Raw genomic sequence first — 14496 nt, forward strand, 5'->3', positions numbered from 1 at the left:
TATGCATCTTATACTTTTATACTTGCTTAAAAATAAAAGGGTTTATGAATACCACTTAACATTTTACATTCTTGAGTGGTTAATAAGGAAACACCGCTTATAGCATCTTCTATAGTCTTAGATACGAACAAAAATGAAGTTATTGTACGACCTATTATACTTCAGGAGGTCAGCATAGATTCAAGATATTACCCGTTTTTATTCCTCTGTCCATATATTAGAAAACATGAAACCCCCGATTTCATATATCCATCTGGTCAGAGAGAAAGATTTCCCGCTGCTCTTATTCCTTATATATTAGGCCCACTCCCTCTCTGGGTTTTATGGTTTCGGTATAGTCTTTAATCTTGATTTTTTGAGTATCCTCTCCTTTAGCTTCCTCTCTTGCTCCTTGTCTTGTGTATTTATTAACTATGTACCTTTCCTTTTAGGCATTTCCACCTTGACGGTCATGTTGATATGCCCACTGTCCTGTGGGGTATCTATAGGGTGTTACATAGATCTGTCCCTGAGGTGTGAGGCAGATAATTCTCTCAAATATGTCAGTCTCCTTCTTATATACATTCTATTATAGTCAGGCGCTCCTATATGGCTGCTCCCCCACTTTTAGATTAATGATTCTTTAATATCTTATGTGTATTCTTATTCTTAGGCTCATTTTATCCCCTTCGACCGTTCCATATTATTATTATTCTTAACTCTCCACGAGAAACAGCCCGTTCTATATAGTACTATTCCTTTTATAATTTCCTATTCCTCCCTAGGGTATAAGAAGTTTAATCTTCCATTTTACATAATTGTTACACTTTAATAGTACCGCATCGATTTGGAGTCTTGTTAAGAGGAAAATACTACAGATTAAAGGAGGTGTGCAACTCTTCCGTAATCAATTTTTTTTAATAGTACCCGGATAATTATTGAATCTATATTACAATAATATTGCGAAGGAATATTCACAGTTCACGATGTATTACTGTACTTACAGTGTTACTTCGCCTATAAAAAGTTGTCCCCATATATAAGCACGCTTGGTATGTTGAAACCCCTCTTAGTGATAGTATCCCTCAGCTTCTTAGACATCATGAATAGCCTTAGGATTGGTATATGCGTATTCCTGGAATGGAATTATTTTACAAGCCAGTGTATTGGTGAAATTGTATGATTCTTACAACTGCTGCCCTCCTCAAAGAATTCGACTCCCTAACCCTTTCTATTATCTTAAACAATTCTTCTCCTCACACAGCACTGTTCTACATAGAATATTACCCTTGACAGAGGCTTATCCACTAAACAGCTGTTGTAAGGCCGATTCTTAGAGTTAATACAAATATACAGGAGGCATCTCCCATCTTTTATATAGGTGTAACGCTTAGTGATGGGAATCCCTCCAAGAATACCGCTGAATCCACTCTATTATCTCTTACTAAATATCTCTTTTTAAATTATGGTGCTTCCTGCTTTAAATCTTGACGATTCCACAATAGGTTCTCTGGGGATTCTTCTACTGTTTATGCATTGCTACTCTAGAGAGATGTCTCCTTCTCACATACTTAATCATGGTCGCGAAAAATGTATACCTTATATATTAGTCTTCCAAGGAAGTGTATATCCTCCGCCTTATTCTATTCTTCAAATAATAGCACTCGTTGGCCTAACTTTTCCATATAAATATATTCCAGTAATAGTCATAGAACTTGCACTATTATGTTCCTGATATCATGATTCCCCATCGAGATGTGTTATCTTCAGCCAATAATAGTCTATAAATAAAAAAAACTGTAAAATATCAACCTGGTGCAGAATAATATTCAGGAGACATGTATACAGTACGCAAAATAATACTGGAGGTATAGACGTCTGGTTCATATAATAGGACTGTATGCTAAGCGTACATTCCACAGGCCCTTAGTCCTGGGGGGAGCGATATTTTTTAAATAATACTACACATAAATCATTATTCCTCAATTAGTCACGTTCTCCAATTAGTCATATCTAAGAAGCTATGTTATGAGGCCTTCACATAAAAGCATTCCTCCGACACTGTACATTACAAAAAACATTTCCGCTAGAATCCTTGCATTGTCCATATGCAAGTATTTCTGCTTCTATTGTATTACTCCGCCAATATTACATTCGACAAAGCTATAGCGCTTGCACCTGCGCATAATTAATGGCTTGCTGTTTTCTTTAGAATTTAGCCCTCAATTTTTCACATAATACTATTTCATAGAGATATATACTAATCAATGACTGGTGTCGTCCAAATAATAGGAACCGAAATTTGGAATACATAGCCCACAATTCACACACTTCTGCATCTTCGATGGGCATATTGTAGGAAAATCCTTATCTTTCAAAGGACGGGTCCTGAGAATATCCTTATCCCTCAGACAATACTGTATTTTGAATATCATTGCACTCCACAGAATGCCACTTCTCATTTTCCCTTCTCTCTACATATCACATGATTGCAGGAACTATAATTTCTTTCAAATGAATGCGTTACAACCTTTGTGTTTGTTATAAAATATTTTCCCTTCCTTACAATAACAACATAAGCAGTAACCCCATACAATAATATTCCTGATACAGCTGTATTCTTTACCAGCATTGACATTTCAGACACATGTGAACTGTTTATATCATCATAACTTTCCTATAATAATACACCCAGTATATTCCTCCACTTCTTACAATGGTGTCATTTATACATTACCATCCCTGCCATGGACGACGGATAAAGATAATGATACGGCATGCATGTTCATACACTTTAAATCATAGTATTCCCGGTACAGTAGTATTGACTTTACAATGTTATGCTTAATATATTGATACTCCGCAAACATCCCCACTATTCACATAATAGTACTCTGGGAATTTTACCAGTGGGAGCGAATAAGTAATTCTTAGACAATACTCCTTCACGCACATGTGTACACTTGCTCCAGCGGTACTCCCCCAATCATGCAGTTCCACACATTATACGGCTGTTAATATAATAACATTCCAGGGAGTTGTAAGAATTTTGAACTATAGTGCTCTTCCTATAATAGAAGCATAGACCGTAGGTCATGAAGTCCCCAACTTCCTAAATAATTGCACTCTGGGGATATCGAGAATCCCACGACAATTGTGCACTCCAAGACATCACCCTAGGGAGATCTGAGTACACTCACAAGACTGCGCCGCAGATCATCCGTACGTTTTATACAATTATGCCCCTAAAGGGACAGTACTTTTCAGATATCAGTATAGATCAACCATTAATACATTGATATAACCGTACTACGAGAATTTCCGCATTCGTCAACATGGGAGATGGGGACACATGTATACTTCCTTCTCATCTGCCCTTGTAGAATATTCAGGCACTTCATAGAATATTACCCTACAAAAAATGACACACCTCGAATATCAGTATTCTTGACACAATAATACGGTTCACATTATAGTACCCCTGGCATAGCTCTACTGTTTAGACAAAATGATTGGAGGCGAACTGTCGGATCTGCAGAATCGCCCAAGTCATATCATCCAGCCACTATACCAACATGACGACCCTTCAAAGAATGTTATACCAAGGACAGTTGTGCTCATCAGGACAAACTATTCTGTACATAACATCAGTGTTCTTCAAGTAATCGTGCAATTCACATATCCATGTATCTCACAGAACTGTACTTCCCATACGGAGGTACTACGGCAGTTTCCACACGTTGTGTAACGGTGCCACCTGCTCACACGGCACAAAGCTAAGTGATGAATTCTATACCCCTCTTTACTTTACTTAATAATACGGAATTAACCTTGCCACTCATGAAATGGCATGGTACAAGCCATATTAGGCATCTTTAGATATGACTACTATACATACCTCTGTAGCGTCCCCATAACAGTACTCCAAGTCATGAATACTCCTTCAGCAAATATCCTGTTCAAATGGAAGTATTATCCACACAACACTACTGTAAACAGGACGGTACTTGTTGTATTAACGTACTCTATCAAAGAATGGTACTCCAAAGGTTATCTTACTCATAAAGGCAGGAAACTCCACAGATCATGGTTCCGTTAGTATAGTAGTACTCAAGGTGGTCTATACAGCTCGACTATTCGTACTTTTATAGAACAGTACTATGGAGACTTCTGGACTCCTTACCATTGAGAAAGTGGAGACAATGGTACTCCCTAAACAATAGTTATACTGGAATATCCATGCAGTTCACACAACACTCCTATTCATATAGTGAAGGCATAAACCCTGAATTCTTCACATACACTAGTACATGGAAACATTACTCGTCACATAATAGTAGTAGAAATATATTTGCGCGCATCATCAGCAATGGAAATCCACACCAGTACTGTACAGATAATGGTATCCAGGGCGTCCTTCCATTCCTCAAATATCAATACAATAATGGTGTGACTACCCTCCCTATATGAGTAATACGAACACCTGGGTACGTATCATATACAGTAACACTGAAGGATATCCCTACCCCTTACACCGATGGGTTCCTCAAATAAGGGGACTCCAGGCAAAAGGGTACTGTTCAGATAACACTCCTCTAGAATATCATTACATTTCACATAGTATTGCATTCAGAATCTTCGGGGAGTCCACAGAATGGCACTCTCCATAGATTCACGCCCTTCATATGGAATCACCACTGGTATATTGCTCCTCCTTAAGTAAATCTGCTCCAGCCGGTTTGGAGGGTTCAGAGCATTTAGTTGCTCCTACATTACTTGTATTATTTCTCAACCCTCATACAATGATATCGCTTGTATAGCTGTATACTTCAAAACCATGGACACCTGCGATATATTCCAGCGGCTTACACACTTTTTCTCCTTATATAATACTACAACAAGTATATCTGCAAACTTCATCCAATGATTTCATTCATATAATACTATTCTTGAGACACACATACACGGTTGAAATAATGGTATCCCCTGTATTTCAATACTATTTAAATCATAGTACGTCGGCCACATTAGTATTCATTCCAACAATGTTATTCCTGGCATGTCAATACTTCGCACACAGTAGGAATATTTACAGGATTCTACTGTCAGAATATCAGCATTCAAAGTTAAGAAGTTATTATCACACATGGGTAATTTAGGGACATCCGTACACTTGGTAGGACGGTGCTGCCAAAATCATGGATCTTTACGCATTTCACCGCTCGTAATATAATTATACTTCAGGGATTGTTACCAGTCTGAGACAGCAGTGTTTTTCGTATAATACAAACAGAAATCTACGGCCTCGGAGTTCAAACCCCTCAGATATCGGTGTTTCAGGGACACTTATAATTCGCGCATAACCCTGCTTCCTAAATGATAGTACTGCGCACATATGAGTATACTCACAGAATAATGCTTCAGATTAGGCATACTACCTACGGAGGTATTCTATTCAGAAAACAATGCAGAACAGATATTACCACAGGTCAATCATTAGTACCTTCATATAACGCTACTACGGCAACTTCCGTAATCATCATCATTGCAAATCCATACACATCTGTACTGTGCACGCAATAGTTCGTTTGCAATATTCATACACTCGACGGAATAGTGCTCTCCAAATAATGACCCCCGTGGAATATCAATATTTCACACACAGATGTATGGTTCATATCATAGTACTTCTGGCACCATAGTACTATCGAAACAATGGTCTCCCTAACATTTCTTAAAGGTTGTACAATCCCTCACTTCATATAATTGGACCATTAAACTTAAATAGACACCCTTTACATAATGACACTTCAGAGACAGGCATGTTGATCTAGGAACACCATTCGGTACATAACCGTAATATTGCTCAAATGACGCACCATTGAAAAGCACCATGCTGTTCACACCATAGTATCTCTCATATAAAACTATTACGGAAACGGTTATACCCTCCATCCTTTAACTCTCAGCAGGAGATAAAAGGCTATTCTATATATGTTATCCCCCTGAATATTTTAATTAACCATATTGTTGCTATTCCGACATTCTCTGAATAGTAATATACGACGTATTTGGACACTCCGCAGATATGAGTACGGCATATATTGATCTAGTTTTCACATAATGATACCTCAACTCATGGATACTTCGCATTCGGCTGTGCACTTCAAATTAAGGTATTATCCAAACAATCGTACTTTTAACATGACGGTATCAATCGTATACGCCTACTTGTCAAAGAATAGTACCACAGATATAGTCCTAATAAGGAAGGAACATAATGGCAGATAGAATGGTATCCGTAGCAAAACTTCACTCCTGGGACATCAATACCTGAGACAAAAATGTACTCTTAAGATCATCATACTCCCGGAGTAGCAATACTCTTTAAGTAATAGTATTACAGATGGGCCCTAGGAGCTCCGCAATCCCGCACGTCTTCTAATGAAGTCATTAGACTTACATCAAAACACTTGACATCCTGATAATCCAACAATAGGCCTCCTCTTCGGGGTACAACGCTTCCCACATAACATTAACTTCCCTCAATTAACAGTGCACTTCACACATTAACACACTTGGAGGAAAAGTATCATTCACATGAAGATGCTACCGAAGCCTGTGCACTCCTCATACGGTAGCTCTCCTCAGATGGTAAAAGGTTACGGCACATATATCCTATGACCAGAATACATCACTTAATACGATTGTTTCAACTTCGGTATTCTCCAGATAGCGATATGCCACACACGTCAGCTGACTCCAGATATCAGTACTATACATACGTCTGTAGTTCCTTTATATTGGCATTGCAAAGCATAAATACTTATTAAGAAACGGTGTTATTTAAATTGAAGTATAATCCACATAAAAGTAGCCTTAATAGAACGATATTCCTGGCAGACACGTACTCTTCCATAAAATACTATTCTGAATATGATGATATTCATTATGGCACAACGCACAATACATAATGGTACAGCTTAGCATGAGTGCACTGGAAGTCAGGCAGATAGCTGAGCTACTAGGATGTTTTTATAACAGTGCCATGGGAATCTCCGGATTGTGGACCATTGAGAATCCAGACACTTTAGTACGGTTTAAATAAGAATTCTAGAATATTCATGCACTTCACATAAGCGTACTACACGTTCTTCCTGGCCTGCACCAGCGTTAAAGACGCACACCAGTATTATGCAAAGAGGAATACCACAGGCGGCCTTGTCCTTCTGATGTGACGCCACGATAAGCATGTCAATACTCTGCACATATGAGTAGTATGGACACATCTGCAGGTTCCCTGAAATAAAACTCCAACAAATTTCTTACCGTTGACACAACTCTTCTCTGTAATTAACAGTGTTATCTAGGTAACACTGCTATTCACCTAATAGTACTCCATGAAAATCATCATTTCTAAAGCAATAATACACCAGGATAAAAGTGCCCTCCACTACCTCCATATATTATTCATGTTTGTCAATGTTACCATATCCGTATGGTGATGATATCTACACTTCACATAGATGGCCATCCTCATAATAGCCGAAGTAAGGAAATATCTTCATAATGACTCCGAATAGGAAAATAAAAGAATGGGACAATCAGAGTGTTAGAGAAAGAAAAGTTCTAATAAAAAAGAATGACATACAGTACAACATATCCACAAGGATGAAGCCCGAAGGGGATCTTCAGAACGATACAGCCAAAACATCACTTCAGAATAAAGAGACGAGAAAATATCCTGAAGATACCAGGAGAACAAGGCATCTTCATAAGAGAAATAAACAACAGAGCAAAATCTTAACCATTCCGCAGAAAAGGGGCATGTTCATAAAAGGAACCAAACTCCAAGGGACATCTTCAGAATATCACCAAAAAAGTACATGATCGTAGAAAGAATGACACAGAAGAAACATCTTCGCCAAGCCGCAGAGGGAGGGAGCATCCATATAAAACAAAGGAAACATAACAGTATATATACTCAAGCTGGTACCGGAAGAAAGCATCATAGGAATGCAGCGGAAAAGAAATATCTCCATAAGAAGAACGGGCTCGCAGACGAATATCTTCCCGGTAACATGACCGAAGGGAAAGCCATCTTTATAAAAGAGACAAACAGGAAAACATCATTGATATAACGCGGTAAGCGGAGACTTGGTAAGTAAAATACTACACGGAGAGAAATTCTCACCATGACTCCCCACAGCACATTGCAGCAAGGCATCCGAACAAAAAACTATCGTCAGGAGAGAAATGAAACACAGACAAGAAGGTTCATAGTGACAGGAGGAGAAAACATCTCTATAAGAATGAAGACCCAGACGATATATTAAAAGTACAACGCGGTAAAATGAATCCTGGGAAGGAAAAGGCCCCCCCAGGAAAATACACTTCACAATGACGCAACATAAAACAAGGGAACTTCCCAGAAGTGGAACAGGAGATATCATCTTGAAAAAACTGCAAGACACAGAAACATCTTCATATTGACGCAACAAGAAGGATGTAACTATGCAAGAATGTAACACAAAGAAACATTATTATAGTAACATGCCAGATATAACCCTCCTTAAAAAGATGCCACATAGGAAACAAGCATCACAATGCTGCAGAAAAATAGTACACATCACAGTGGCGTGGCACGAGGACAGCGCAATGACCGCCAGGGAGAGCATCATGAAAATGGAGGAAAAAAAAGCATCATCATGAAGAAACTACACAAAAAAGATCGTGATAAAGATGCAGCAGTTAAACGCATCTTCATAGGGATGCCAGGAAAAGTGGTATCTTCATAGGGTTGCTGGGAGAAATGTCATCATAACCAAATCCTCGAAAAGGATTTCGTCAAAGGACTGCCGCAGAGAGGTGTATACTCATGGAGAAAATAAATAGAGAAATATATATAATAAAGCGAAACAGAACAGCCCCCGGGTGACAAATATAACACATGAGAACCCCAGTCCCAGGAATTCATCCACATGAAGAACTTTGGCAACGTTAAGCCACATGAAACCACATTCGGGAAAGATTACGCCACATGGCATTGCGTGCGCAAGAAATTACGCCACATGGCATTGCGTGCGCAAGAAATTACACCACATGGAACCACGTTCGCAAAAATTACGCCACATGAGACGACGTCCGCGAAATTACCCGACGTGAGACCACGCTCGCAACATTGGAGCATAGGAGGACGCCTATATAGGCGAGAGGCCCCATGGAAAAATACTCTCATAAGAATGCAGAAACATGATAAAACATACACAGGAAGAATGCATAATGCGGGGGAATACTGGTGAAAATATCGAAAAATCAAAAAACACACTCACAGGAAGCATGGGCCATGAGGACGCATTCACAAAAAGAAACTATAAAATAAACGATATAAATCCGGACGCCTACCATTTCACGCTGTACCCATTTGATCTGCTTATCTGTATTCCACTGCACTCATAGGAGTCTCCACAAAAAGGGATTAATACATTTAAGCGCCAATGCTGCCTCTCACTTGTATCTATCATACAATTAAAGTTCAATATGAGATTAGAACTCATATTATGCCAGTTCAAATTCAACAATCGATTACTCTCTTTATATATGCATAGATAAAGCAAAGTATGAAGAATTGTGTAATTTTAGGGGGCACATCTTTATGCCAAATGAAAATTCCTCTAATCTGAATCTGCATATAATGCTAACTATGTTTCCTTTCCGCGTAAGAATGTTTACCATGGGTACCATTCTCTTTCCTTCTCGTTGTGTTGTGCCTTTGCTTGTCATCCTGTATTCTCGTCGGCCTCTGTGTATGCAAGTTCTGTCTGGTAACGGACCCGGATTTTTAGGAACGTTCCCCTCTAGAGCCCTTGTAATATTCTAGAGACATGCTGTTTTATGCGACATGTGATCCAAAAGATCTGACCGCCCGTGTGTTCCTCCTAGGATATTCTGCTGTTTAATGTTTGTATGTATTGTTTTTTTTGTAGCTTCTGGTGGAATACCTGCCTTTTCAAGTGCTCTACACTTCTTTATATCCAGATCCGTCTTTGTGTTTTGAACTCTAGCCTCATCAATGTTTTCACTTCTCTTTTCATAATTACATTATGCATCCCGCGTCCTTTGAGTTGTTTGTATCCAGAGGCACAGGCGCCTTGTTTTGCTCATATGGCCGTCATGTGATATCTATAGTATGCCTTACCTCTCTTTCTTTGGTGTAATCCCCTTTCCGGCTCCTTCCTTTGTATTATCATACCGGGCTTCTTTTCTGAATATTTCTTTCCTTAGTTTTCCGTTCTGTACTGGCTCTGTTTTTTTTTTTTTCCTGTAGCAGTCGTATGATCACCAATTGCTTTGTTCTATAGGCTTCCTGTGTATTTGTCCCCTGCTTATCCTTTTTTTCATTTAACATATATCTTGTCACTTGGGTTGTTTCTTATGTCTTCCCTGATACTTTGTACGTATGATGTGTTAATCATGTGTTCGTTTCTTGCCTGCAGCCGCCCATCCGGGAGTGACTCCCGGCTGTATTCTATTCTTCTTTTTCTTCTTTTTATCCCATTTCCTTGGTGTTATGTGAGTCGGCCCCTTACTTCCTCCATTCTCGGGGTACACTGTTGTCCGCTTTCCCCTGTTATATTTTCTCTTCTGTTCGTTTTATGTTTTTTGTGGTGCAGCTGTATGTGGTCCCCCTGGAATATGTCATCTCCCTTATGAAACATCCTGTATTTTATACTATTCTTACTTCTATTTGGTGTCCGGCGTATGTTGTATATTTATTCACATTTCCCTCTATACCTATTTCTTTCCTTATATATCATACTCCATTACCTCGCTGCTTCTCATTATGATATATTATTATCTTATTATATTAACATATTTTGGGATTATAGTTCCTATTTTCCTCTTTTTATTTTTAGATGTGGGCGCCTTCGGACTGATTTAATTCCTCTCATAATTTTCCTGTGTATATACACTCTTAGGGAAACTTTTTATGCCCATCCTTTGCAATAACTGGTGTTTAATATTATGAAACCCCCGATCTCTTCATTCCTTCCCCTTCTCCTGTTTACTCCCGTACCACCCCTCTTCTAACCTTTATCTTGTTCTGGGTCAATAGCTATAGGTGCTGTGTTCCTTACCTCTATTCCTTCTCTGCCTTCTCCCGTTCATTCTACCCTCTTTGCTTTAAACCCGTATGTTCCATTATAATCTTTCTTCCTTTGTTTGCTTCTCCCATCCTATATTATCATGACATTAATTTATTATTATTCCATTCCCATTAAATGTATCATCTATAAGATTGTATCCTTATTTGTAATATGTTCTCCCTTCTTCCAGTAAGATAGATGGCGGTGTCCCTGTCGTTTCATCTGCCACTCAGAGTAGAGGCCTAGTTCAACGTGGCTTGATGCTTCCTGTTTTATTGTACTAGCATATATCGCACATATATTATATATATTCAGCATCAGTAACTTGTTATATTTGCGTTATTCTTCTTTGTTCTTCTGTGTATATTTCTGTTGGTGTTATAGGTAAGTGTCACTCAAGTCTATAGATGTTGTTTTCGTGTATTATAGGGGAGCCCATTCAAATATATTATGGAATCCATCACTTATGGGTTTTATTATTAACCCATAAATGGTGTATCCCGATTTATGTATACTTCGGTATACTTCTCTCTGCCTTTAGCAGTATGATGCTTCTCATAAGGTATAGCGTAATATCCTAAAATTCTCTCAGGATTAATTTATTCCTATCCATCTTGCTGTCCTTAATAAATTCCATAAATGACTTGCTCATTCCGCCTCTCCTGTTTTTACTTCCTCCTATCAGGCCCGTTCATATTTTTCTTTGTTTTCATTATGCTCCCAACTCCCTTTTCGTACTGTCCCATTCCTCTCACAATGATATACTTATCCTATTCTATTCACTCTTTCACATTATTTATATACACCCCAGGGTCTATTGTGGGCTTCATGAAAATAATACTCGCCTTCCAAATGGATTTAATGTGCTGCATAGAAGCATTCGTATGTCGCCTCTTTGGTCATATAATACTCTTCATGTTTTATTTTCATATTCCATTTATTTCTCTTATTATTACGTTCATATCATTAAAGACATCTTGTTATATTGTTACTATCATCTTTTAATGATGCTTAGGTGCTGAATTTAAATTTCTGACCTGTGTACTGGGTGCTCTGTCTCCACAGGAATCAAAAGAGATTTCACATTATCATTCCCCTTATTTTAAAGTGTCTAATATATGATACGTACTCATCATACCTTTTATCATGTGTATAGAATCCTCTTTTATGCCGTTATTATAGGTGGTATTCTCATATATCCTCCCCTCATAGAAATGAATACCTATATTTTCCATATATCTTCTCCTCTGGAAGCCTATTGTTTTGGACTATCTTATATTTATACATAGACTATTCCAATCAGACTTGCGATTTGTTCTAGTGAATAATGCTCTCCGTTTGGATACTTTTACCATTCTCTGAGTTATATCTACTGTTTAAAACGATTTGTGCACTCATTCTTATCATTCTTATTTTCAAACTTTAAAGGATCTCTGCATGAGTTTTATCATTTAAAAAATATGGAAAAAATATATCCCTCGGAACCCTGATCCTTATGGAATGATCACATACTGCATAATAGTGCATCGCCTCCCTCTATATATTCTTTCCTTTTACGAAGGTATAGACACTTTATGAACCTATGTGCCTGTTTTAATACAATAACCAGCTACCATATCTGTCCTCATATTTCAGATTTCCTACCTTATTCTTCGTTCCATGCTTTTTTGTCATGATTTCCACTGCCTCCCTTATCAATGCATTATATAACGTGTTCTGTGTTAGCTATCAATCTTAGTCATCTATCTATCCTTTTCTATATATTATCATAATGGCATATTCCTGATTCCGGCTTCCTAATGATATGTATAAATATTACTACAATAGTCTCTTACAGACTTCGGCCCATGATTTATGCAACGCTTATAATCCCCCGTGTTTGCGTAGTTCATCATAGTACATATCTTAATAGGGGCCTATGAATTTCGTTATATTATTCCTTATCTCGATACTATGGTCTACGCATGCATATGCGAAATTTCCCTCTATTCAGTCGTTTGTCGTCTTGTAATTATCGTTCCTATGTATTGCTTATCCATAGTCTACTTGTTCCATGTACTACTGGCTCCCGTTGAGGTTAACCCCGATAATTATGTACAATAAATTTTTTCATTTTTCACGACTAATAACCCTGAAAGGAAGTATGACATCCACTGTAAATAATGCATATATATAGACATCAATGAATTTCAAAAGACAAAGCTTCTTATTTGTATCAAGGATTCTCTTAATCCAAAAACAAACCAAACTGATTTAGTAGACGGTGGCACACATACAATTATGCCCACAAAAATAACACATCACAAAATTTGTAGTCTCCGCAGTTAAACTACTATGAGGATTATAATAGTGTACATCATGCCACGATGACTATGTCCTAACCATACCTGACTTTAAAATGCTTGAGGCCCATCCTCTACTCAGATTTCTCTTCTGTATCATGCTGGTCTCTAAGCTCTGTCGTTTTTACCTGTAAGATGGTTCTGCGGTGTGTTTATTGATCTTGAATAAACTGTTCACATCCCTAAACTAAACTATTTGATGCATTATAGAATGCAAGCTCTATATACAGGTATAGGAAACTTGTTATACCTCACTAATCGCATCATCTATACTGAAAGGTTCCCGCTTTGATGCTTTCATTGTAATCTCCTCATTCCCATCTGTCTAATAACATGTGTCCATTAACCATAGATGCAACAGCTAAAACAATAGAAAGAATATTCCAAAATCCTGACTTCCATATTATTCGTAAAACACCCTACACAACACAGATGGAATAATAGGCGTAGGTGTATAGTACTTAATCATGTCCCAGAAATGAGAATACATTATTTAGTAATGAAATTCCTCAAAATCATATCTCCCTATTATAAACATTAAAATGCTTCTAAAATGTTTCCCCTATATTACGTATAGAACTCTACGGAATGAAAGCATAATATTGAATAATATCATTAATTATAAGTCTAATGGATCGTTTTCCTTTTAAATCGCATGAATAAGGTAATCATAACATAGAGTAACTATTACTACGAGAAATATAATATATGGCGTACAAAACAATTAAAATATATAGATATGGAAAAATTAAATACCTTTCATATTTGAATTCATAATATTCAAACGGTATTGAAATTCCGTGTATTTCTTATTGTATATATCATTCTCTCTCGAATCATAAAACGTTAATGAAGGGTCGCATACATCCTCTTCTATTAGGAGATTGTGCACGACATGGTTATTAAAACATTAACTACAGAACACACGCGTTTCGATAAAACATTTCTCACTATAAGAATCATGACATGATACTAAATATTCTTTATTCAGAATTCATATTATCCTTCCGATCCTGTATAACATATTC

General features: G+C 37.6%; 1 protein-coding gene across 1 annotated transcript; it reads left to right on the forward strand.

The window, feature by feature from the left end:
• Positions 1 to 7548: 7548 nt before the first annotated feature.
• On the forward strand, positions 7549 to 8120 carry C922_03041 (hypothetical protein; the record flags this gene model as incomplete). The annotated part of the gene is made up of 2 exons (XM_008818633.1): positions 7549 to 7861; positions 7915 to 8120. The coding sequence occupies 2 exons, from the start codon at positions 7549 to 7551 to the stop codon at positions 8118 to 8120; spliced, it is 519 nt and encodes a 172-aa protein (XP_008816855.1).
• Between the last annotated feature and the right edge of the window lie 6376 nt (positions 8121 to 14496).

The sequence above is a fragment of the Plasmodium inui genome (assembly GCF_000524495.1).
Source record: "Plasmodium inui San Antonio 1 unplaced genomic scaffold supercont1.12, whole genome shotgun sequence".
NCBI lineage: Eukaryota > Apicomplexa > Aconoidasida > Haemosporida > Plasmodiidae > Plasmodium > Plasmodium inui.